The 26,558-nt window shown below is 44.6% G+C and overlaps 1 protein-coding gene across 1 annotated transcript in view; it reads left to right on the forward strand.

Annotated features, from left to right (window-relative positions):
• The window catches only part of LOC126106737 (cytochrome P450 4C1-like), a 109,537-nt gene that overhangs the window by 17,228 nt on the left and 65,751 nt on the right, over window positions 1-26,558 (forward strand). The window contains exon 3 of the mRNA XM_049913112.1: window positions 14,889-15,119. Within this exon, the coding sequence (XP_049769069.1) occupies window positions 14,889-15,119 (231 nt within the window). The remainder of the gene's footprint in view (window positions 1-14,888; window positions 15,120-26,558) is intronic.

Raw genomic sequence — 26,558 nt, forward strand, 5'->3', positions numbered from 1 at the left:
CAGTTGAAGAAGTTTTGTGAGCTCTTCTCGGGTGTGCAGATATGTGGTCATGGAAAAGTTCGTCTGCATTTTTGTTGTGACGAACACGCTGAAGTCTTTTTTTTCGATCTCCTGAGGGTAGCACAGTGCATTTCAGAGTTTATAGTTGCACCATGAGGGAGGACATCAAGCAGAATAACCCCTTCAGAGTCCCCAGAAGACTGTCGCCATGGCTTCACCAGCTGAGGGTGCGGCTTTAGACATTTTTTTCAGAGGAGAGGTACTGTGGCGCCACTCCACGGATTGCCGTTTTGTTTCTGGCTCGAAGTGATAAACCCATTTTTCGTCGTCTCTGACGATGCTCGACAATAGCTGTAACCATAATCCCCACAATGCCCAAGCAATTCCGCTCAGGTGGTCCTTCGATTCTATTAATGGTGTTGTGTTAGGCACTGAGGAACCCAGTGGCCACAATCCTTCGAGTATCCCAACTGGTGGACGATTGTGTCAGCATTACCGACGGAGACGTCCTGCTGAGCTGCGAGGTATTTGATTCTAATCCGCCGATCACCTCGAGGAACCCAGTGGCCACAATCCTTTGAGTATCCCAACTGGTGGACGATTGTGTCAGCATTACCGACGGAGACGTCCTGCTGAGCTGCGAGGTATTTGATTCTAATCCGCCGATCACCTCGAGGAACCCAGTGGCCACAATCCTTTGAGTATCCCAACTGGTGGACGATTGTGTCAGCATTACCGACAGAGACGTCCTGCTAAGCTGCGAGATATTTGATTCTGATCCGCCGATCACCTCGAGGAACCCAGTGGCCACAATCCTTTGAGTATCCCAACTGGTGGACGATTGTGTCAGCATTACCGACGGAGACGTCCTGCTGAGCTGCGAGGTATTTGATTCTAATCCGCCGATCACCTCGAGGAACCCAGTGGCCACAATCCTTTGAGTATCCCAACTGGTGGACGATTGTGTCAGCATTACCGACAGAGACGTCTTGCTGAGCTGCGAGGTATTTGATTCTAATCCGCCGATCACCTCGAGGAACCCAGTGGCCACAATCCTTTGAGTATCCCAACTGGTGGACGATTGTGTCAGCATTACCGACAGAGACGTCCTGCTGAGCTGCGAGGTATTTGATTCTGATCCACCGATCACCTCACATGATGGTGTCCGCGCGTTCGACCATTGCAGGAATCACAAATGTGTGCGGCTGGCCGGCACGCGGGAGGCCGGATAAGTTTACGCGACCAGACGCCTCGCACAACGACCCACCGTGCTTTTGTTCACTGCCAGCTCTATGTAGACATTCTGCAAGCGCTCATGTCTATCTGCGATCCTATGGTCATCCACCAAAAGAAACACTCTACTTGGAACGCCCCTGCGTCACGGTCGCCGCCCCCTACAGCAACTTCATGAAATTACATGGGCTGTAGTGGGAATATCAACCATGTCTCACTACAATTTCCGCACTTTTTCAACTGAAATTGGCTGAGAATTGTTTCCTGAACGCCTCTCGTACGTTGTAATTTTCATTGTTTCTGTTTCGTACTGTTGCAGGGTTAACATTATTCCTGTTATTATCATTCTCTGTTGTGTGAATCTGACCAGTCTCTGATGACCAGGGTATTATTGCACGATGTAAGCTTACAGAAATGATCTCCGAGCTACACGCTACACTGTCAACAACACATCTTGTTAATACTTCCAACCAACATCTTGTTGACAAGACGCCTACCGTGGCAAAATGGAAGGACAGGATTATTTCGTCGTCGAAACATCGGAGTCACTGATAAATTTATTTAGGTGCAGCCTCTTCATCACAGAGTAGCATTTGCAGTAAATGTCCTCAGTTATTTGCCAGCAGGCTAAGGCGCTACAGTCATGGACTGTGCGGCTGGTCCCGGCGGAGGTTCGAGTCCTCGCTCGGGCATGGGTGTGTGTGTTTGTCCTTAGGATAATTTAGGTTAAGTAGTGTGTAAGCTTAGGGACTGATGACCTTAGCACTTAAGTCCCATAAGATTTCACACACATTTGAACATTTTTTTTTATTTGCCAGATGTATTCCAGTCTCTGTCTTCCTCTAGATATTTGTAGCCTATACTGCTCCCTCTGGTACCATGAAAGTTATTCCCTGAGGTCTTAACACATGTCCTATCATCCTGTCCCTTCTCCTTGTGAGTGTTTTCCACATATTCCTTTCCTCTCCTTTTCTGAGTAGATCCTGCTCATTCCTTGCCTTATCAGTCCACCTAATTTTCAACATTGTTCTGTGGGATTACATTTCAGATTCTTCCATTCTGTTCCTGTTTTTCGACAGTCCATGTTCCACCACCGTATAATACTGTGCTCCAAACAAACATTCTCAGAAATTTCAGTATTTTAAACATAGCTGCACAACAGCAACGGTTCCACGTAATAAAATTATAAACAGCCGACCAGTTGCAATGGATAAAGAAATCTTTACCTGGTTTCAACAAATTTAAATTGCCTTCTTCAGAAGGTGGCCTGAGGACAATGAACATCGTAGCTTACATTAAAAAGTAAGAAACTTAAGTGAAGAATAGAGTTTAACACATATTAGAGAGCTCTTGTATTACAAAAATATGAGAAGGACGCCTAGTACTTACAATTTTACATTAGTATGGACTGATGTATCATCGTCGGTTTTACAAATATCTGCATAGATCCATTAGTCCAAATTAAAATATAGCCCTGAAAATAGGGTTTGTCATGTAAATGTAAATTAGTACACGGATGTAGCAGAGCTCGTAAGCGACTGAGTGTAATCGGCCAGCGTAGTTACACTGCGGCCAGGGCAGGTGGCGCTCATGTCGCGAACCATGTGCCGATTGGCGTACAAAAGCAACGTGTAAAATATCAATATTAATAGCGTCCTTAGATAAAGTGACAATAAAAAGAAGGAAAGCGTTTAACACTCCCGTTATAACAGTATTGTCACTTTATCTAAGGACGCTATTAATACTGATATTTTACACGTTGCTTTAGTACGCCAATCGGCACATGGTTCGCGACATGAGCGCCACCTGCCCTGGCCGCAGTGTAACTACGCTGGCCGATTACACTCAGTCGCTTACGAGCTCTGCAACATCCATGTACTAATTTACATTTACATGACAAACCCTATTTTCATGGCTATATTTTAATTTGGACAAATGGATCTATGCAGATATTTGTAAAAACGACGATGATACATCAGTCCATACTAATGTAAAATTGTAAGTACTAGGCGTCCTTCTCATATTTTTGTAATACAAGAGCTCTCTAATATGTGTTAAACTCTCTTCTTGACGTAAGTTTCATACCTTTTAATGTAAGCTACGATGTTCATTGTCCTCAGGCCACCTTCTGAAGAAGACAAATTTAAATTTGTTGAAACCTAGGTAAAGATTTCTTTATCCATTGCAACTGGTCGGCTGTTTATAATTTTATTCTCAGAAATGTATTCCTCATATTAATGCCTGTGTTTGATACTGGCGGACTTCTCTTGGCCAGGAATTGCCTACTTGCCAGTACTAGTCTGCGTTTGATGTCCTCCTTGCTCCATTCATTATGTATTATTTTCCTGCCTGAGTACCAGAATTTGTTAACTTCGTCTACTTCTTGGTTACCAATTCTGATGTCAACTTATACTTCTTATTACCTTCACTTTCCTTCGGTTTATCTCGCTCCTTATGCTGTACTAATTAGAATATTCGTTCCATTCAGTAGAGCATGTAATTCTTCTTCCCTTTCACTCAGGATAGCAGTGTCATCAGCGAATCTTACCATTGAGATCCTTTCACCTTCAGTTTTAATCCCCCTCTTGAACCTTTGTTTTAATTCCGTCATTGCTTCTTCCACGTATAGACTGAACACTAGGGATGAAAGGCTAAATTCCTTTCTTACAGCCTTTTTAATCCGAGCACTTCTTCCTTGGTATTCCAGTCTTATTGTTCCCTCTTCGTTCTTGTATATATTGTACACCAGCCGCCTTTCCCTTCAGTTTATTCCTATTTTTCCCAGAATTTTGAACATCTTGCACCATTTTACAGTATTAAACGCTTTTTCCTGGTCGAGAGATCCTAGAAAAGTGTCTTGGCTTTTCTTCAGTCTTGCTTCCATTGTCAACCGCAACGTCAGAACTGCCTGCCTGGTGCCTTTACCTTTCCTAAACCCAAACTGATCGTCATGTAACAAAACCTCAATTTTATTTTCATTTCCACTCTTCTGTATATTATTTTTGTCAGCAGCATGCCCTGTCGACTCCTGTTTCTTCGTCCATCACGTCATCACCTATTTCCTCCCCCTCACAGGAGCCTCTTTCCACCACTCCGCTCTTTCCTCTGCATTTAACAGCGGAATCCCGTTGCACTATTAATGTTGCTAGCCTTGCTTTTAATTTCACCGAAGGTTGTTCTGACTTTTCTGTATGCTAAGTCAGTCCTTGTAACAATCATTTCTTTTTCGATTTCCTCACTTCTTTCACTTTCTGTTTGTTCCGTTCTTGACTTCTATTTATGTTTTCCTGAATTTCCATAAACATTTTTGTACTTCCTTCCTTTGTCGATCAACTGAAGTGGTTTTTCTGTTACCCATGGTTTCTTCGCAGTTACTTTCCTTCTACCTAAGTTCTTTTTTTCCAAGTTCTGTGGTTGCCCCTTTTAGAAAAGTTCATTCATCTTCAATGAACTGCTTACTGAGCTATTCATTATCGCAGTATATTTTCCATCAGAGAACATCAGGCGTACTTCTCTATTTCCTAATATCTCCGTGTCCTACTTCTTCGCGCATTGACTGTTGCTGACTACTCTCTTAAACTTCAGCCTCCTCTTCGTTGTTCTAGTGGTCTACAGTTTGAAGACTGGTTTGATGCAGCTCTCCATGCTACTCTATCCTGTGCAAGCCTCTTCATCTCCCAGTACCTACTGCAGCCTACATTCTTCTGAATCTGCTAACTGTATTCATCTCTAGGTCTCCCTCTACCATTTTTACCCTCCACGCTTCCCTCCAATACTAAACTGGTGATCCCTTGATGCCCCAGAACGTGTCCTACCAACCGATCCCTTCCTCCAGTGAGGCAGTGCCCTAAATTTCTTTCCCCACAATGCTGTTCAGTACCTTCTCGATATTTACCCATCTTCAATATTCCTATGTAGCACCGCATTTTTAAGCTTCTATTCTCTTCTTGTGTAAACTGTCTATCGTCCACGTATCACTTCTGTTCATGGCTGCAGTCCATGCAAATACTTTCAGAGGAGACGCCCTGACACCTAAATCTATACACATCAAAAAAGTTTTGCATCATCCCGGTTCCCAGAACTTCTGAAGATAGACGTAGACTGGGGATATTGTATCATAGACACAGTCCCTTTCACTGTCCTCAGATGTCACGCCCAAAGATATAAACAACCATGCATGAGCAGCGCCTGTCAGACGGACGGAGTCTGACAACTGATCAGTTCCAGTCATTCCACCAGGAAGGAGGTACACACCTGGTGTTGTCTGTACATCAAGCATGCCTAGACCGTCAATACCGGGGTTCGATCGCGTCCCCATTGTTACTTTCTGCCAGGAAGGGCTCTCAAAAAGGGAAGTGTCCAGGCCTCTCGGAGTGAACCGCAGCGATGTTGTTCGGACATGGAGGAAATACAGGGAAACAAGGACTGTCGATGACATGCCTCGCTCAGGCCGCCCAAGGGCTACTACTGCAGTAGATGAACGCTTCCTACGGATTATGGCTCGGAGGAAACCTGACAGCAACGCCACCATGTTGAATGTTGATTTTCGTGCAGCCACAAGACGTCATGTTACGACTCAGACTGTGCGCAATAGGCTGCATGATGCGCAACTTCATCCCGGCGCCCATGGCGAGGTCCATCTTTGCAATCACGACACCATGCAGTGCGGTACAAATTGGCCCAACAACATGCCGAATGGACCGCTCAGGATTGGCAACACGTTCTCTTGACCGATGAGTGCCGCATATGCCTCCAACCAGACAATCGTCAGAAACGTGTTTCGAGGTAACCCGTGAATGCCATCCTCCGACCGATAGTGCAACCATATCGACAGCATATTGGCGAGGTATTCGTCTTCATGGACGACAATTAGCGCCCCCATCGTGCGCATCTTGTGAATGACTTCCTTCAGGATAACGACATCGGTCGACTAGAGTGGCCAGCATGTCCTTCAGACAAACCCTGTCGAACATGCCTGGGATAGATCGAGAAGGGCTGTTTATGGATGACGTGACCCACCAACCACTCTGAGGGATCTACGCCGAATCGCCGTTGAGGAGTGGGACAATCTGGACCAACAGTGCCTTGATGAACTTGTGAATAATATGCCGTGACGAATACAGGCATGCATAAATGTAAGAGGACGTGCTACAGGGTATTAGAGGTTCCGGTGTGTACAACAATCTGGACTAGCATCTCTGAAGGTCTCGCTGTATGGTGGTACAACACAGAATGTGTGGTTTTCATGAGGAATAAAGGGCGGAAATAATGTTTATGTTGATCTATATTCCAATTTTCTGTACAGGTTCCGGAACTCTCGGAACCGAGGTGATGCAGAACTTTTTTGACGTGCATATATATTCGATGTTAACAATTGTCTGTTCTTCAGAAACGCTTTTCTTGCCATTGCCAGTCTACACTTTATATCCTCTCTAGTTCGGCCAGCATTAGTTATTTTGATGGCCACATAACAAAACTAGCCGGCCGGAGTGGCCGCGCGGTTAAAGACGCTACAGCCTGGAACCGCACGACCGCTACGGTCGCAGGTTCGAATCCTGCCTCGGCCATGGATGTGTGTGATGACCTTAGGTTAGTTAGGTTTAAGTAGTTCTAAGTTCTAGGGGACTTATGACCACAGCAGTTGAGTCCCATAGTGCTCAGAGCCATTTGAACCATAACAAAACTGATCTACAACTTTAAGTGTTTCATTTCCTAAGCTAATGCCCACAGCAGCACCTGATTTGATTCGACTACATTCCATTATCCCTGTTTTGCTTTTGAAATGTTCATCTTTTATATGCGCTTCTAGATACTTTCCATCCTGTTCAACTGCTTTTCCAAGCCTACTCTTCATCATTACTAAATTGGGATCTAAGTTTATATCTGCTCCTGGGTACGCGTTACAATCCAATATCTGATTTCGGAGTCTCTGCCTGACCGTGATGTAATCTAACTAAAATCTTCCCGTATCTCCCGAGCTTTTCAATCTTTACCTACTCCTCCTGCGATTCTTGAAGTACTAGCTGAAATTTATTGCAGAACTCAAGTAGTCATTCTCATCTCCCATTCCTACTACTCAGCCCATATTCTCCCGCAACCGCTTGTCCTATTCCTTCTTCTACAATCGCATTCCAGTCCTAAATGACTGTTAGGTTTTCATCTCCCTGTACATACTGAAACACCCGTTCAGTATCCTCACATACTTTCTCTTGTGGTTGCGAAATTGGCATGTACACCTCAACTACTGTTGTCGGTGTTGGTTTTCTTTTTCTTTTTTTTTTCCTTTATTGGGTTTCGATTCCCCCTAAAGGTGGCGGGCTGGCAGCAGCTTATTACGCCGCTCTTCAGCCTACAGAATTTTTTAAAAAGATGAAGATAATAAAAAATAATAACAGTTGGCGATAAAATCGGTGACTTAAAGGTAAAAATGGCAGAAAATTCTGGAGCGTAAAACATAAAATACAGGGTCGATGAAGCTAATAAAACACACAGGAAGCAGAAAAACAATAGACAGACAATTAAAAAAAACACGGCAACAGTCTGGGTTCTGTTCGCAAGAGATATAAAAAGCACACCCAGCGACAGCATGATTTCTGTTCGCAACACTGTGGAAGGACGCACAACACCGAGCACTCACTTAAACACTGCGCTAAAAGTTGGCACAAATACGACATACCACACCCGAGAGCAGGTGGGGGAAACTGGTCAGATGACGGGAAAAAAGGGGGGGAAGGAGAGGAAAAGTGAAGGGGGAGGGGGGAAATGAGCCAATGGAAGAGGAGGATCCATAAGAGGGGTGGGGGTGCTGAGCAGATGGGCCAGGGATTGGGGAAGGCAGAGGAGGGGAGTACAAAAGGACTCAGGGGGAGGGGGAGAGAAAGGAGATGATAGGCAGGGACAAAACACAGGATGGAAGGGGGGAGGAAGAGGGAGCCCAGGGAAAGGACGGAGGAAAGGAGGGGGGGTTGAGGATCAGAGTTGATAGGAAGGATAAATGGAGGGAGAGAGGGCATCATCCGGGAGGGGGAGCTGATGGAAGCCACCTTGGGAAAGGAGATGTAGGGTGTAGAGATGGAGGGTAGGGGCGACACAACGGTGAAGACGTGGCAGGGGGCGGGGATGGGAGAGGAGAGGAGCAACCAGGGGGTGAGGGGGTTCAAGACGGCGGGAGGTGCGGATATGTTCGAGGAATAGGAGCAGATGGGGGAAAGGAATGAGATCATAGAGGATCCGCGTGGGGGACGGGAGGCGTATACGGAAGGCGAGGCAGAGTGCATGACGCTCAAAGATTTGGAGGGACTGATAGAATTTGGGGGGGGGGGCAGATATCCAGGCAGGACTGGCATAACAGAGGATGGGACGGATTAAGGATTTGTAGGTGTGGAGGATGGTAGAGGGGTGCAACCCCCACGTCCGGCCAGAGAGGAGTTTGAGGAGTCGGAGGCGGTTGTGGGCTTTGGATTGGATGGAGCGGAGATGAGGGATCCAGGTGAGGTGACGGTCAATGGTGAGGCCAAGGTAGGTGAGGGTGGGGGTGAGGCGGACTGGACGTGCGCAGACAGTAAGGGAGAAATCCAGGAGCCGGAAGGAGCGAGTGGTACGACCTACGATGATTGCCTGGGTCTTGGAAGGATTGATTTTCAGGAGCCACTGGTTACACCATGCAGCAAAAAGTTCAAGGTGATTCTGGAGAAGGCATTGGGACCGTTGGAGGGTAGGAGCGAGGGCGAGGAATGCGGTGTCATCAGCATATTGCAAGAGGTGTACTGGAGGGGGGGGGGCTGGGGCATATCTGCCGTGTACAGGAGGTAGAGGAGAGGGGAGAGGACAGAGCCCTGGGGCACACCTGCAGAGGGGTAGAAGGTGTGGGAATTGGCATTATGGATGGTAACATAGGAGGGGCGGTGGGAGAGGAAGGAGGCCATCAGACGGATGTAGTTGATAGGAAGGGCGTAGGTTTGGAGTTTAAACAGGAGACCGGGATGCCAGACACGGTCGTAGGCCTTTTCGAGGTCAAGTGAGACAAAAATGGCGGAGCGACGGGAGTTAAGCTGGAGGGAGAGGAGTGAGGCGGAGGAGTTGGTCATCAGCAGAGAAGGGAGGTCGAAAGCCACATTGGGTGTTCGGGAGGAGGTGGTTTTGGTGGAGGTGGAGATGGATGCGCCGGGAAAGGATGGATTCCAAGAGCTTGCTGAACACCGATGTGAGACAGATAGGACGATAGGAAGAGGCATCAAATGGAGGCTTGTTGGGTTTGGAGAACATCAGGATATGGGAGGTTTTCTACAGGTCGGGATAGAAGCCAGTGGCAAGGAAGGTGTTGGTTTGGTGCCGATTTTGCTTAAAGGGATGCCTGTATGATAGATGTGAGTGAACACCACACGTAATTTTAATTATTGTACAATTAATATCTTTTGACCAATGAGGAGTTACTTCATATTATTACCACATGATATACAGGGAGGTCCATAGATAGTGACCAGGCCAAATATCTCACGAAATATGCGTCAAACGAAAAAACTTCAAAGATCGAAACTTCTCTAGCTTGAACAGGGAAACCATATAGCGCCAGTGCTGGCCCGCTAGATGGCGCTGTCATAGGTCAAACGGATATCAACTGCGTTTTTTTAAATATGAACCCCCATTTTTTATTACATATTCGTGTAGTACGTAATGAAATATGAATGTTTTAGTCGGACCACTTTTTTCGCTTTGTGATAGATGGCGCTGTAATAGTCACAAACATGGCTCACAATTAAAGACGAACAGTTGGTAACAGGTAGGTTTCTTAAATTAAAATACAGAACGTAGGTACGATTGAACATTTTATTTCGGTTGTTCCAATGTGATACATGTACCTTTGTGAACTTATCATTTCTGAGAACGCATGCTCTTACAGCGTGATTACCTGTAAATACCACATTAATACAATAAATGCTCATAATGATGTCCGTCAACCTCAATGCATTTGGCAATACGTGTAACGACATTCCTCTGAACAGCGAGTAATTCGCCTTCCTTAATGTTCGCACATGCATTGACAATGCGCTGACGCGTGTTGTGAGCCGTTGTCGGTGGATCACGATAGCAAATATCCTTCAACTTTCCCCACAGAAAGAAATCCGGGGACGTCAGATCCGGTGAACGTGCGGGCCATGGTATGGTGCTTCGACGACCAATCCACCTGTCATGAAATATGCTATTCAAAACCGCTTCTACCGCGCGCGAACTATGTGCCGGACATCCATCATGTTGGAAGTACATCGCCACTCTGTCATGCAGTGAAACATCTTGTAGTAACATCGGTAGAACATTACGTAGGAAATCAGCATACATTGCACCATTTAGATTGCCATCGATAAAATGAGAGCCAATTATCCTTCCCCCCCATAATGCCGCACTATACATTAACCCGCCAATGTCGCTGATGTTCCACCTGTCGCAGACATCGTGGATTTTCAGTTGCGCAATAGTGCATATTATACCGGTTTACATTATCGCTGTTGATGAATGACGCTTCGTCGCTAAATAGAACGCGTGCAAAAAATCTGTCATCGTCCCGTAATTTCTCTTGTGCCCAGTGGCAGAACTCTACACGACGTTCAAAGTCGTCGCCATGCAATTCCTGGCGCATAGAAATAGGGTATGGGTACAATCGATGTTGATGTAGCATTCTCAACACCGACATTTTTGAGATTCCCGATTCTCGCGTAATTTGTGTGCTACTGACGTGCGGATTAGCCACGACAGCAGCTATAACACCCACTTGGGCATCATCATTTGTTGCAGGTCGTGGTTAACGTTTCACTTGTGGCTGAACACTTCCCGTTTCCTTAAATAACGTAACTATCAGGCGAACGGTCCGGACACTTGGATGATGTCGTCCAGGATACCGAGCAGCATACATAGCACACGCCTGTTGAGCATTTTGATCACAATAGCCATACATCAACACGTTATCGACCTTTTCCGCAATTGGTAAACGGTCCATTTTAACACGGGTGAGGTATCACGAAGCAAATACCGTCCGCACTTGCGGAATGTTACGTGATACCACGTACTTATACGTTTGTGACTATTACAGCGCCATCTACCACAAAGCGAAAAAAGTGGTCCAACTAAAACATTCATATTTCTTTACGTCCCACACGAATATGTAATAAAAAATGGGGGTTCCTATTTAAAAAAAAACGCAGTTGATATCCGTTTGACCTGTGGCAGCGCCATATAGCGGGCCAACCATAGCGGCATCTGTGGTGTCACCGCCAGACACCACACTTGCTAGGTGGTAGCCTTTAAATCGGCCGCGGTCCGTTAGTATACGTCGGACCCGCGTGTCGCCACTATCAGTGATTGCAGACCGAGCGCCGCCACACGGCAGGTCTAGTCTAGAGAGACTCCCTAGCACTCGCCCCAGTTGTACAGCCGACTTTACTAGCGATGGTTCACTGTTTACAGACGCTCTCATTTGCCGAGGCGACAGTTTAGCATAGCCTTCAGCTACGTCATTCACTACGACCTAGCAAGGCGCCACATTCAGTTACTACATCTCTTCTGAACAGATAATATTGTGAATCATGTACCGTCAGGAGCGACGTTCCTCATTAATGGATTAAAGTTAAGTATCAAACTAATTATGTCCGATTTCTGAACTCTCATTCCTTGTCATGTTCCAGGCCTCACGTCAGTATAGTCCTTTCCTCCTCACGCCAGCCTGCGTGAGCTAAAACGCGTGCATTTCGGCCTCCTCTAGTAACACGGTGTTGGCTCTTCAGCCAACCCCAACACCATCTGGTTTCCCTCTTCAAGCTAGACGAGTTTCGTTCTTTGTAGTTTTTTCGTTTGATGCTTATTTCGAGAGATATTTGGAGACCTTTGGAGAAAAGAGAACGACTTGTACGAATATCAAGAGCTCAGATGGAAACCCAGTTCTAAGCAAAGAAGGGAAACCAGAAAGGTGGAAGGAGTATATAGAGGGCCTATACAAGGGCGATGTACTTGAGGACAATGTTATGGAAATGGAAGAGGATGTAGATGAATATGAAATGGAAGATACGATACTGCGTGAAGAGTTTGACAGAGCACTGAAAGACCTGAGTCGAAACAAGGCCTCGGGAGCAGACAACATTCCATTAGAACTACTGACAGCCTTGGGAGAGCCAGTCCTGACAAAACTCTACCATCTGGTGAGCAAGATGTATGAAACGGGCGAAATACCCTCAGACTTCAAGAAGAATATAATAATTCCAATCCCAAAGAAAGCAGGTGTTGACAGATGTGAAAATTACCGAACAATCAGTTGAATAAGTCACAGCTGCAAAATACTAACGCGAATTCTTTACAGACGAATGAAAAAACTAGTAGAAGCCGACCTCGGCGAAGATCAATTTGGATTCCGTAGAAATATTGAAAGACGTGAGGCAATACTGACCTTACGACTTATCTTAGAAGAAAGATTAAGGAAAGGCAAACCTACGTTTCTAGGATTTGTAGACTTAGAGAAAGCTTTTGACAATGTTGACTGGAATACTCTCTTTCAAATTCAAGGTGGCAGGGGTAAAATACAGGGAGCGAAAGGCTATTTACAATTTGTAGAGAAACCAGATGGCAGTTATAAAAGTCGAGGGGCATGAAAGGGAAGCAGCGGTTGGGAAGGGAGTGAGACAGGGTTGTAGCCTATACCCGATGTTATTCAATCTGTATATTGAGCAAGCAGTAAAGGAAACAAAAGAAAAATTCTGAGTAGGTATTAACATCCATGGAGAAGAAATAAAAACTCTGAGGTTCGCCGATGACATTGTAATTCTATCAGAGACAGCAAAGGACTTGGAAGAGCAGTTGAATGGAATTGACAGTGTCTTGAAAGGAGGGTATAAGATGAACATCAACAAAAGTAAAACGAGGATAATGGAATGTAGTCGAATTAAGTCGGGTGATACTGAGGGAATTAGATTAGGAAATGAGACACTTAAAGTAGTAAAGGAGTTTTGCTATTTGGGGAGCAAAATAACTGATGATGGTCGAAGTAGAGAGGATATAAAATGTAGACTGGCAATGGCAAGGAAAGCGTTTCTGAAGAAGAGAAATTTGTTAACATCAAGTATTGATTTAAGTGTCAGGAAGTCGTTTCTGAAAGTATTTGTATGGAGTGTAGCCATATATGGAAGTGAAACATGGACGATAAATAGTTTGGACAAGAAGAGAATTAAGCTTTCGAAATGTGGTGCTACAGAAGAATGCTAAAGATTAGATGGGTAGATCACATAACTAATGATGAAGTATTGAATAGAATTGGGGAGAAGAGGAGTTTGTGGCACAACTTGACAAAAAGAAGGGACCGGTTAGTAGGACATGTTCTGAGGCATCAAGGGATCACAAATGTAGCATTGGAGGGCAGCATGGAGGGTAAAAATTGTAGAGGGAGACCAAGAGATGAGTACACTAAGCAGATTCAGAAGGATGTGGGTTGCAGTAAGTACTGTGAGATGAAGAAGCTTGCACAGGATAGGATAGCATGGAGAGCTGCATCAAACCAGTCTCAGGACTGATGACCATAACAACAACAACACTATCAGTGGACTAACCTGTATAAGTGAATAAAAAAATATGAAATCGCTGACTTCTGTACCCCCGATGATGACAATTCTTATGGCAAGAGTAGCAAAAGCGAAACGATTTAACGTATTATAGGATTTAAAGTACAGGGCTATTACAAATGACTTAAGCGATTTCATAAATTCACTGTAGCTCCATTCATTGACATATGGTCATGACACACTACAGATACGTAGAAAAACTCATAAAGTTTTGTTCGGCTGAAGCCGCACTTCAGGTTTCTGCCGCCAGAGTGCTCGAGAGCGCAGTGAGACAACATGGCGACAGGAGCCGAGAAAGCGTATGTTGTGCTTGAAATGCACTCTCGTCAGTCAGTCATAACAGTGCAACGACACTTCAGGACGAAGCTCAACAAAGATCCACCAACTGCTAACTCCATTCGGCGATGGTATGCGCAGTTTAAAGCTTCTGGATGCCTCTGTATGGGGAAATCAACGGGTCGGCCTGCAGTGAGCGAAGAAACGGTTGAACGCGTGCGGGCAAGTTTCACGCGTAGCCCGCGGAAAATTTGCTCATGCCAGAACTGGAGACCGACAGCGCCGACTTCATCTTTCAACAGGATGGTGCTCTACCTCACTTCCATCATGATGTTCGGCATTTCTTAAACAGGAGATTGGAAAACCGATGGATCGGTCGTGGTGGAGATCATGATCAGCAATTCATGTCATGGCCTCCACGTTCTCCCGACTTAACCCCATGCGATTTCTTTCTGTGAGGTTATGTGAAAGATTCAGTGTTTAAACCTCCTCTACCAAGAAACGTGCTAGAACTGTGAGCTCGCATCAACGATGCTTTCGAACTCATTGATGGGGACATGCTGCGCCGAGTGTGGGAGGAACTTTATTATCGGCTTGATGTCTGCCGAATCACTAAAGGGGCACATATCGAACATTTGTGAATGCCTAAAAAAACTTTTTGAGTTTTTGTATGTGTGTGCAAAGCATTGGGGAAATATCTCAAATAATAAAGTTATTGCAGAGCTGTGAAATCGCTTCAAGCATTTGTAATAACCCTGTATTATCATTATGCACCTGCTGCAGATTCTGGAGCAGTTCTTGGAGGTTTTTAACGCGGGCGCTGAGGTCCTGACGAAACGCCTGTCCGCGACGTGTGGGCAGGAGGTGGACCTGTTCCCCGTGGTGTCCCTGACCACGCTGGAGATGATCGTGGAGACCGCCATGGGCAGCGCGAGTGCTGACGACGGGGCAGCCGGGGGCCCCACCAACCGGGACTTCGTGGCCGCCTTGTCTGAGGCCGTCCGCCTTATGCAGGTACGTTCATTTGTCTAGTCGTTAGCTTTACAGATGATCCATCACCTTGGTAACTACGGTGGGTCGTTAGCTAGTGAAAACTACTAACAACCCGCAGAAACAGAGTTTACATTTACTTCTACATCTATGCAGGTTGCTACAAAAAGGTACGGCCAAACTTTCAGGAAACATTCCTCACACACAAATAAAGAAAAGATGTTACGTGGACATGTGTCCGGAAACGCTTAATTTCCATGTTAGAGCTCATTTTAGTTTCGTCAGTATGTACTGTACTTCCTCGATTCACCGCCAGTTGGACCAATTGAAGGAAGGTAATGTTGCCTTCGGTGCTTGTGTTGACATGCGACTCATTGCTCTACAGTACTAGCATCAAGCACATCAGTACGTAGCGTCAACAAGTTAGTGTTAATCACGAACGTGGTTTTGCAATCAGTGCAATGTTTACAAATGCGGAGTTGGCAGATGCCCATTTGATGTATGGATTAGCACGGGGCAATAGCCGTGGCGCGGTACATTTGTATCGAGACAGATTTCCAGAACGAAGGTGTCCCGACAGGAAGACGTTCGAAGCAATTGATCGGCGTCTTAGGGAGCACGGAACATTCCAGCCTATGACTCGCGACTGGGCAAGACCTAGAACGACGAGGACACCTGCAATGGACGAGGCATTTCTTCGTGTAGTTGACGATAACCCTAATGTCAGCGTCAGATAAGTTGCTGCTGTAGAAGGTAACGTTGACCACGTCACTGTATGGAGAGTGCTACGGGAGAACCAGCTGTTTCCGTACCATGTACAGCGTGTGCAGGCACTATCAGCAGCTGAGTGGCCTCCAAGGGTACACTTGTGCGAACGGTTCATCCAACAATGTGTCAATCCTCATTTCAGCGCTAATGTTCTCTTTACGGATGAGGCTTCATTCCAACGTGATCAAATTGTAAATTTTCAAAATCAACATGTGTGGGCTGACGAGAATCCGCACGCAACTGTGCAATCACGTCATCAACACAGATTTTCTGTGAACGTTTGGGCAGGCATTGTTGGTGATGTCTTGATTTGGCCCCGTGTTCTTCCACCTACGCTCAGTGGAGCACGTTATCATGATTTCATACAGGATACTCTACCTGTGCTGCTAGAACATGTGCCTTTACAAGTACGACACAACATGTGGTTCATGCACGATGGAGCTCCTGCACATTTCAGTCGAAGTGTTCGTACGCTACTTAACAACAGATTCGGTGACCGATGGATTGGTAGAGGCGGACCAATTACATGGCCTCCACGCTCTCCTGACCTCAACCCTCTTGACTTTCATTTATGGGGACATTTGAAAGCTCTTGTCTACGCAACCCCGGTACCAAATGTAGAGACTCTTCGTGCTCGTATTGTGGACGGCTGTGATACAATACGCCATTTTCCTGGGCTGCATCAGCGCATCAGGGATTCCATGCAACGGAGGGTGGATACATGTATCCTCGCTAACGGAGGATATTCTCAACATTTCCTGTAACAAAGTGTTTGAAGTCACGCTGGTACGTTCTGTTGCTGTGTGTTTCCATTCCATGATTAATGTGATTTGAAGAGAAGTAATAAAATGAGCTCTAACATGGAAAGAAAGCGTTTCCGGACAAATGTCCACATAACATATTTTCTTTCTTTGTATGTGTGGAATGTTTCCTGAACGTTTGGCCGTACCTTTTTGTAACACCCTGTATACAGATAGATGGACAGATATCCAGCGATCACAGGCCCTGCAGAGCACGCGCTGCTTCCACACTCTGTCTCCATTCCTTCCTGTTTTTTGTCCGGTTCCTCCAGGTGTCTTCCATTCCCAGGGCTGCTAGGTCCTTCGCCAGGTCGTCCATCCAACGCTGCCTTGGTCGTCCAGTGGGGCGTTTGGTGTTTGGTTTCCCCTCTAGTGCCATCTTCGCCTGCCTTCATCCGGCATACGTGCTACATGTCCCACCCGTTGTATTCTCTTGCTCTTTATCTTCTGTAGGATAGTTGGCTGTCGCATCAGATTTCCTCGTTTTTCATCCTTTTCCATTCCCTGTTATCTAAAACTGGTTCCCATACCTTCTTCATTACTCTTCTTTCAAATATTAATAGTTTTTCCTTTTCTCGCTTAGTCATGCTCCATGTATTACTGCTGGGCATATCACTGTGTTGTAGATTGTCATCTTAGTGTTCAAAATGGTTCAAATGGCTCTGACCACTATGGGAATTAACTGCTGAGGTCATCAGTCCCCTAGAACTTAGAACTACTTAAACCTAACTAACCTACGGACAGCACACACATCCATGCCCGAGGCAGGATTCGAACCTGCGACCGTAGCGGTCGCGCGGTTCCAGACTGTAGCGCCTAGAACCGCTCGGCCACTACGGCCGGCTCTTAGTGTTCACTGAGATAGATTTAGAGCCGAGCGTCTCTCTGAGGGAATCCATGCATTTCATTCCCACTTTTATTCTTTCCTTGGTGTCTATTTTTATGTTGTTGTCCGTGGTAAACCAAGATGCCAAGTATTTGAACTGGTGTACTCTCTTGAACCTCTTGACATATATCTCAAGAAATTCTTCCTGCTCTTGTCTTCTTCCTAATTGCATGAACTCTGTTTTGTCTCGATTCACTTTGAGTCGTACCTTCTGTGTATAATTGTCGATTTTCTGGTACATACCTTTCAACTCAAACTTTGATTCACTTTGTAGTACTATGTCATCTGCATATAAGAGACAATTCAAGTTTCCGTCCATCTCTATTCCGCCTGGGGTCAGTTGCCTTGCAACAGCCACTGCCGATCCAAAGCCCGGATAAAGGAGGAGGGTTGGGCATTGGGCTAACAACCCAATCCTGTAAAAAACTCTTTGCTACGAAACACAAACTTGCCTTGGATGTGGATGGATACATCTACATACAGGGTGACAATTATTGAACTATATGAAAAAAACGTAAATTAGTTACCAACTATGGCGTACACACATTTTATTCAACATGTAAACATAACTACAGATATTCGAATTTAGGGTATGACATGCTAGATATGCTTGCCATCATTGGCGATTATGTGGCGCAGACGAATAGCGAAATTCTGCATTACCCACTGGAGTGTCGGAACATCGATGCTGTCCATGACCTCCTGAATGGCTGATAACTTTTTCATAATGCGGGGCCAATTTCATAATATATTTCTATAAAGTCAGTACCTCCATTAGACTGTTGTTTATTTACAGTGTTACATTTACACTTACACAATCATGATTTCGGCTTCAAAGTGCTATTATCAAGTGGTTTCTGAAAGCAGGTTAGACAAAAACAGTGAAATACATAACAAGTGATATAATGGTAAAACAATCCATATTTGTAATGCTTACTTACAAGCGTTATAATCTGCTGGGATGGCATACTATCGTATTAAAATACACTATTAGACACACTATCTAAGAGTCGATGTTTCTGGGAGAGCCTACTGCTTTGTTTCTTTACTATGTGTGCCATCTTGACTGAATGACAGTTGGCTAAGTGTCAAATTGTCTTGGTCAAAGAAATTCCTGGTGCAAGCAGATGACCTTTTTTTAGTCTTTGGACTCAGTGTCCGGTAGGATAGGAAAGGTTAGGAGCAATTTATTTTCTTTGGTAGTTGTTACATCTTTGCAGCACCTGTTTATCTTAGTATACAACGAAGTTGCCTGATCATAAACAAAAACAGCAACAAACCTCTTGATAATATTCTCTGCATCCATAAATATACAAGTCCAGCTAGTCACTGATTTTGTTTAAAGTACATTTTAGTAGGTAAATATACAGATTTGTACGTGAAATTAACATATGCTCAACTCTAAATTGAGTAATTTTGCCTCAATTCAGAATTAATACAATACAGTGAAATTAATTATTCACTCACTCATTAATTAACCAGTGAGGTTTGAAGCGATATTTATGATGTACATATCATCAGGAATGTAAATCCTGTTATATGTGTTGGAAAATTACTTAGGAATAAGTGCAAATAATACAGGTATTTGAAACGTGTCATGTACATGCCCATCACCACGATCAGGAATTATTGCTAACCACTGATTCACTAACCCCTTCCTCCCTTTGAGACGTACTACTTTTATGAGGAATCAATATCCCTCTTCATAACTCACCCTGCACTTCTATCACTAACCAAAGGACAAACTGAGTAAGTCTCAATAAAACCTTTTATTTTATTAAATTTATGGAATAAATTTTAGTATCACAACTATTTAATACATAAAATACTAGGATATATGAATCTACATATACAATATACTGATACAAGTTTAAGCCATACCTTCACTTTGGACACATCATTCTCACACAATGCCCTAACATATGCTATATTTGGTCCTAGCTTTAAGATTTAATAGTGCCCATCTACCATAGATGTACCTTAAAAAAAGGTAATTCCCTTCACATTTATATTCTTATTCCTTTGTTAGCCACCCTTTTGTCTCCCACTACCCCTGCACCCCACTATAATAGCTTCTTCCTCATTTCATTAGACATTTTCATTTTATAACCCCCCATCCATCCTTCTACACCCCCCACCCCCTTACACTTACACTCCACATGCCTACATTGTTCAATGGATTATTTATAGTATTGTAGACCTTGCGATTCTTCTCAATTGTTTATTACCTCTCTAAGAAGTAACTATGATCAATAATGTTACATTTATCTTTGTTGTTATGAAATAGGAATTAACCCCCTTGGGGCTTTTATATGTGGTAGCTGATAAAGTTGTTAACATTACTATCTTATCTTTACGTCATATAAATAAGATGTCACTACTATAACATGTAAATAAGATTTATAGCACCAAGATTGCAGCCATATGTATCAATAACACGGTGCACTCACGTTTGTAATTGTATCTCATCAACCATTAACAAATACTAGGATATCCCTACTCTTTATATTACGTTAAATTTAAATGTGCTGTTTAACATGCAACCTTTTTACTCTTGTATTTGCTTAAATGCTTTCATGTACATGACATGTTCCACATACCTGTGTTATTTGAAATTATTCCTAAGTAATTTTCCAACACATATAACAGAATTTACATGCCTGATACGTACATCATAAATATTGCTTCAAACCTCACTGGTTAATTAATGAGTGAGTGAATAATTAATTTCACTGTATTGTATTAATTCTGAATTGAGGCAAAATAACTCTACTTAGAGTTAGGAAAGTGTTAATGTCACGTACAAATCTGTATACCAACTAAAATGTACTTTAAACAAGATCAGTGACTAGCTGGACTTCTATATTTATGGATGTAGAGAATATTATCGAGAGGTTTGTTGCTGTTCATCTTTATGAGCAGGCAACTTCGTTGTATACTAAGATAAACAGGTACTGCAAAGATGTAACAACTACCAAAGAAAATAAATTGCTCCTAACCTTTCCTACCCTACCGGACACTGAGTCCAAAGACAAAAAAAGGTCACCTGCTTGTAACAGGACTTTCTTTGACCAAGACAATTTGACACTTAGCCAACTGTCATTCAGTCAAGATGGCACACACAGTAATGAAACAAAGCAGTAGGCTCTCCCAGAAACATCGACTCTTAGATAGTGTGTCTAATAGAGTATTTTAATACGATAGTATGCCATCCCAGCAATTTATAACACTTGTAAGTAAGCATTACAAATATGGATTGTTATACCGTTATTTCACTTGTTATGTATTTCACTGTTTTTGTCTATCCTGCTTTCAGAAAACACTTGATAATAGCACTTTTAAGCCGAAATCATGACTGTGTAAGTGTAAATGTAACACTGTAAATAAACAACAGTCTACTGACTTTAAAGAAAGTCGTCAATGGTCGTTTTCAGATCAGCAGTAGCTTTGGGTTATTGCTTACGCTTTGTCTTTAATATAGCCCCACAGAGAGGACTCGCATGTGTTCATATCCGGAGAATATGGTGGACAATCGAGGCCCATGGCTCCGTGTACCGCAGAACCAGGATGCGGTCCCCAAAATGCTCCTGCAGGACACCAAACACTCTCCTGCCTCGATGGGGTGGAACTCCGTCCTGCGTGAACCACATCAGGGTCACTTTGGGTAATGGGCACGAAAGCACCTTCCAAAAGCTTGAGCTAGTCACCGGTAGTCACTGTGCCATCAAGGAATATCGCACCAATTATTCCGTGGCTGGACACTGCACACCACACAGTCACCTGTTGGGGGTGAAGAGACTTCTCGATCGCAAAATGCGGATTCTCGGTCCCCCAAATGCGTCAATTTTGCTTATCGACGAACACATCCAAATGAAAATGGGATTCGTCGCTAAACCGAACCATACATGCGCATACTAATTCCCATCATGCCCCGCGGCCAACCGCGCAGTTTATACGTCCTAACGCAAACCGTTCACAAGTTACGACGATTTCATTTCACATAGGTCAATAATTGTCCCCGCGACGCGAAGGGTACCCTGTACCACTAGTAGTTGTTTCGTTTCCTGTTCCACCCACAAGTCGAACGAGGGAAAAACGGCTATCTACGAGGGCAGTTCAATAAGTAATGCAACACATTTTTTTCTCGGCCAATTTTGGTTGAAAAAACCGGAAATTTCTTGTGGAATATTTTCAGACATTCCCGCTTCGTCTCGTATAGTTTCATTGACTTCCGACAGGTGGCAGCGCTGTACGGAGCTGTTAAAATGGCGTCTGTAACGGATGTGCGTTGCAAACAACGGGCAGTGATCGAGTTTCTTTTGGCGGAAAACCAGGGCATCTCAGATATTCATAGGCGCTTGCAGAATGTCTACGGTGATCTGGCAGTGGACAAAAGCACGGTGAGTTGTTGGGCAAAGCGTGTGCCATCATCGCCGCAAGGTCAAGCAGGACTGTCTGATCTCCCGCGTGCGGGCCGGCCGTGCACAGCTGTGACTCCTGAAATGGCGGAGCGTGCGAACACACTCGTTCGAGATGATCGACGGATCACCATCAAACAACTCAGTGCTCAACTTGACATCTCTGTTGGTAGTGCTGTCACAATTGTTCACCAGTTGGGATACTCAAAGGTTTGTTCCCGCTGGGTCCCTCGTTGTCTAACCGAACACCATAAAGAGCAAAGGAGAACCATCTGTGCGGAATTGCTTGCTCGTCATGTGGCTGAGGGTGACAATTTCTTGTCACATTTCTTGAAACATGGGTTCATCACTTCGAACCTGAAACAAAACGGCAATCAATGGAGTGGCGCCACACCCACTCCCCTACCAAGAAAAAGTTTAAAGCCATACCCTCAGCCGGTAAAGTCACGGTTACAGTCTTCTGGGACGCTGAAGGGGTTATTCTGTTCGATGTCCTCCCCCTTGGTCAAACGATCAACTCTGAAGTGTATTGTGCTACTCTTCAGAAATTGAAGAAACGACTTCAGCGTGTTCGTAGGCACAAAAATCTGAACGAACTTCTCCTTCTTCATGACAACGCAAGACCTCACACAAGTCTTCGCACCCGAGAGGAGCTCACAAAACTTCAGTGGACTGTTCTTCCTCATGCACCCTACAGCCCCGATCTCGCACCGTCGGATTTCCATATGTTTGGCCCAATGAACGACGCAATCCGTGGGAGGCACTACGCGGATTATGAAGAAGTTATTGATGCAGTACGACGTTGGCTCCGACGTCGACCAGTGGAATGGTACCGTGCAGGCATACAGGCCCTCATTTCAAGGTGGCGTAAGGCCGTAGCATTGAATGGAGATCACGTTGAAAAATAGTGTTGTGTAGCTAAAAGATTGGGTAATAACCTGGTGTATTTCAATGCTGAATAAAACAACCCCTGTTTCAGAAAAAAAATGTGTTGCATTACTTATTGAACTGCCCTCGTATATGCCTCCACATGAGCCTGTATCTTACCTTCGCGGTCCTTACCCTGCAATCTCTGTTGGCGGCAGTAGAATTGTTTGGCAGACAGATTCAAACGCCGATTCTCTAAATTTTCTCAGTAGTGTTTCTTGAATAGAACGTTGCCTTCCTTCCATGGATTCCCGTTTGAGTTTCCGGAGCAACTCTGTAACACTTACGTGTTGTCCGAATCTACAGGTAACAAATCTAGCAGCCCACCACTGAATTGCTTGGATGTTTTCCTTCAGTCCAACCTGTTACGGATCCCAAACACTTGAGCAGTACTCGAGAGTAGGTCGCACCAGCGTCCTATATGCAGTCTCCTTTACTGACGAACCACTCCTTCCGAGAATTCTCCCAATAAACCGAAGTCGACCATTCACCTTCCCTACCACAGTTCTCACATTCTCGTTCCATTTCATATCGCTCTGCAACGTTACGCCCATATACTTGATTGTGTCATATAGGAAACTAACAATACTGTATCAGAAAATAACAGGCTTGATCTTCCTACCCATGCGCGCTAACTTACATTATTCCACATTCAGAGCTAGCTGCCGTTCATCACCCTAGAAATTTTGTGTAACAAGGGGACCCTCGATAGTGTAAATCACGGATTTTGATGCCCTTCAAATATGTTGTGGATGCAGTTACCCTGAGAACCTGTCTATCCGGTTTTTTAGCGACGGGCCTTGGTTTTTGAGAAAATCGATTTTTTAAGTTCAGTACATGCTTTGTATATTCATTACATAACAAATAATTCGAGCAAGTCAGCGTAGCGCAGCGTTGAAAGTTGAGACCTATTGCGTTGGAGGTACTGTGTTCGAACCCTGCTTGTGTACAATTTTTTTTTTCAAAATCGACCGAATTTTTCAAATTTACTTCAAAGAACATCAACAAACAGCGTAAGATGTGCGAAATTATAAAGATTTATTCAGATATTAATTTTTTCAAGTATTCGTTGGAGTTCCAAATTTTCGTACAACGGTGGCTTCTTGTATGACCTGAAATCGATCTCCGCCCATTATCGTCCCCTCTCCCATGAATACCATTAGCCGTAACGGGAACCCCAGCTCCTAGGCCAATGAAGATGCGAGTTCTATTCCTTTACGTTCGCATCTAATTACAGCGTCAGTTGCTCGCAAAGCGTCTCTAGTTCCGTGTGTTAGAAAAATTCTGTGAAATGCAAGAACCAAGCGTAGTGCAGCCAGAAGAAGATCCACCAGTAGAGGAGTTGAACGGAGAATCAAAAGGCGAAATCACAAACGCCATTAAATACGCCGAAAATCCACTCCGCGTTTTGAATCTCGTAAAGAATACACCGCCTAGCGTAATCTCTGCCAATTCCGTTGCAATTGGCGAGGAGATATGTATCGCAATCTCTTGGTCGAATGACGTATCATTATTGATGATGAATTGATAGAGTTCAACGAAGAAGATGAACTGAGAGAATATGATGCGAACTACAATGTTATGAATATTTGAGAAAAAAAATAATAACTGAATACATCTTTATAACTTCGCACACCTTACACTGTTTGGTGATATTATTTGAAACAGAATTGGAAAATTCAATCGATTAAAAGAAAAAGTACACGATCAGGATTCGAACACACTACCTCCAGCCCAGCAGTCCAGATCCTTTACCACTGCGCAACGCGGACTTGCTCGAAATGCATGTAATGTTACGAATATAGACAGCACGTAATGAACTTCAAAACCGATTTTCTCAAAACCCAAGGCCCGTCGCCAAAAAACCGGGTAGCCAGGTACTCAGGGTAAGTGCCTCTACAACATATTTGAAGCGCATCAAAATCCGTGATTTACAGTATGGAGGGTCCCCTTGTAAGTAAAGCAGAAATTTGTGATAAGTCCTATGGTGTATGTGTGTGTTCGGCATTAAGGGCGCTAAACGTTGATGTCATCAGCGCCCTGACACACATTAAAAGAAACGAATGTGAACAAATTTACTAAAATGGAAGCATACACGCAAAGAAAGCGGGGGAAGATGAGAAATTCTGTATAAGAAAATGAAACGTGAGGAAAACGAGAAAGGAGCGTCAAGGATGCCACAGGAAATTGTCACTGGCTGGCCACTTACGTAAAATATGGGGAAGCCAGTCACACAGTGAACAAATTAAGACCCTGAAACTTCCTGGCAGATTAAAACTGTGTGCCCGACCGAGACTCGAACTCGGGACCTATGCCTTTCGCGGGCAAGTGCTCTACCATCTGAGCTACCGAAGCACGACTCACGCCCGGTACTCACAGCCTTACTTCTGCCAGTATCTCGTCTCCTACCTTCCAAACTTTACAGAAGCTCTCCTGCTGTGAGTACCGGGCGTGAGTCGTGCTTCGGTAGCTCAGATGGTAGAGCACTTGCCCGCGAAAGGCATAGGTCCCGAGTTCGAGTCTCGGTCAGGCACACAGTTTTAATCTGCCAGGAAGTTTCATATCAGCGCACAATCCGCTGCAGAGTGAAAATCTCATTCTGGAAACATCCCCCAGGCTGTGGCTAAGCCATGTCTCCGCTATATCCTTTCTTTCAGGAGTGCTAGTTCTGCAAGGTTCGCAGGAGAGCTTCTGTAAAGTTTGGAAGGTAGGAGACGAGATACTGGCAGAAGTAAGGCTGTGAGTACCGGGCGTGAGTCGTGCTTCGGTAGCTCAGATGGTAGAGCACTTGCCCGCGAAAGGCATAGGTCCCGAGTTCGAGTCTCGGTCGGGCACACAGTTTTAATCTGCCAGGAAGTTTCATATCAGCGCACACTCCGCTGCAGAGTGAAAATCTCATTCTGGAAATTAAGACCCTCTCCCTAAAATCTTGGTAAAAACATTGGACAAGTCAAGAACTTTAAAACTTTAATCACATTCGTTTGAGTATTTCCTAAAAGAGATGGCAGATCCGCCGGTAAGTCAGCGGCGGCCCGCTGGTCAGAAACTAAAACGCAATCCAATAAACCGTGGCGCACAGTGACCTGGACGCCACAACTACCACTCACTGGGGGTCCTCTCGGCGGAGCAAGGGACCAAACTGCTGAGGTCAACGGTCCCTAGGCTTACACACTACTTAATCTAACTTAAACTAACTTACGCTATGGAGAACACACACACACATGCGCAAAAGAGGACTCGAACCTCTGACGGGGGGAGTCGCGCGAACCGTGGCAAGGCGCCCCAAACCGCGTGGCTAGAACTGACATGTGATTACATTTTCACGCAATTTGGCTGCTTAGATCCTGAGAAATCAGTACCCAGAACAACCACCTCTGGCCGTAATAACGGCCTTGATACGCCTGGGCATTGAGTCAAACATAGCTTGGATGGCGTGTACATGTACAGCTGTCCAAGCAGCTTCAAGACGACACCACAGTTCATCAAGAGTAGTGACTGGCGTATTGTGACGAGCCAGTTGCTCGGCCACAATTGACTAGACGTTTTCAATTGGTGAGAGATCTGGAGAAGTGCTGACCATAGCAGCAGTCGAACATTTTCTGTATCCAGAAAGGCCAGTACAGGACCTGCAACATGCGGTCGTGCATTATCCTGCTGAAATGTA

This window comes from Schistocerca cancellata, chromosome 10, assembly GCF_023864275.1.
Source record: "Schistocerca cancellata isolate TAMUIC-IGC-003103 chromosome 10, iqSchCanc2.1, whole genome shotgun sequence".
Taxonomy (NCBI): domain Eukaryota; kingdom Metazoa; phylum Arthropoda; class Insecta; order Orthoptera; family Acrididae; genus Schistocerca; species Schistocerca cancellata.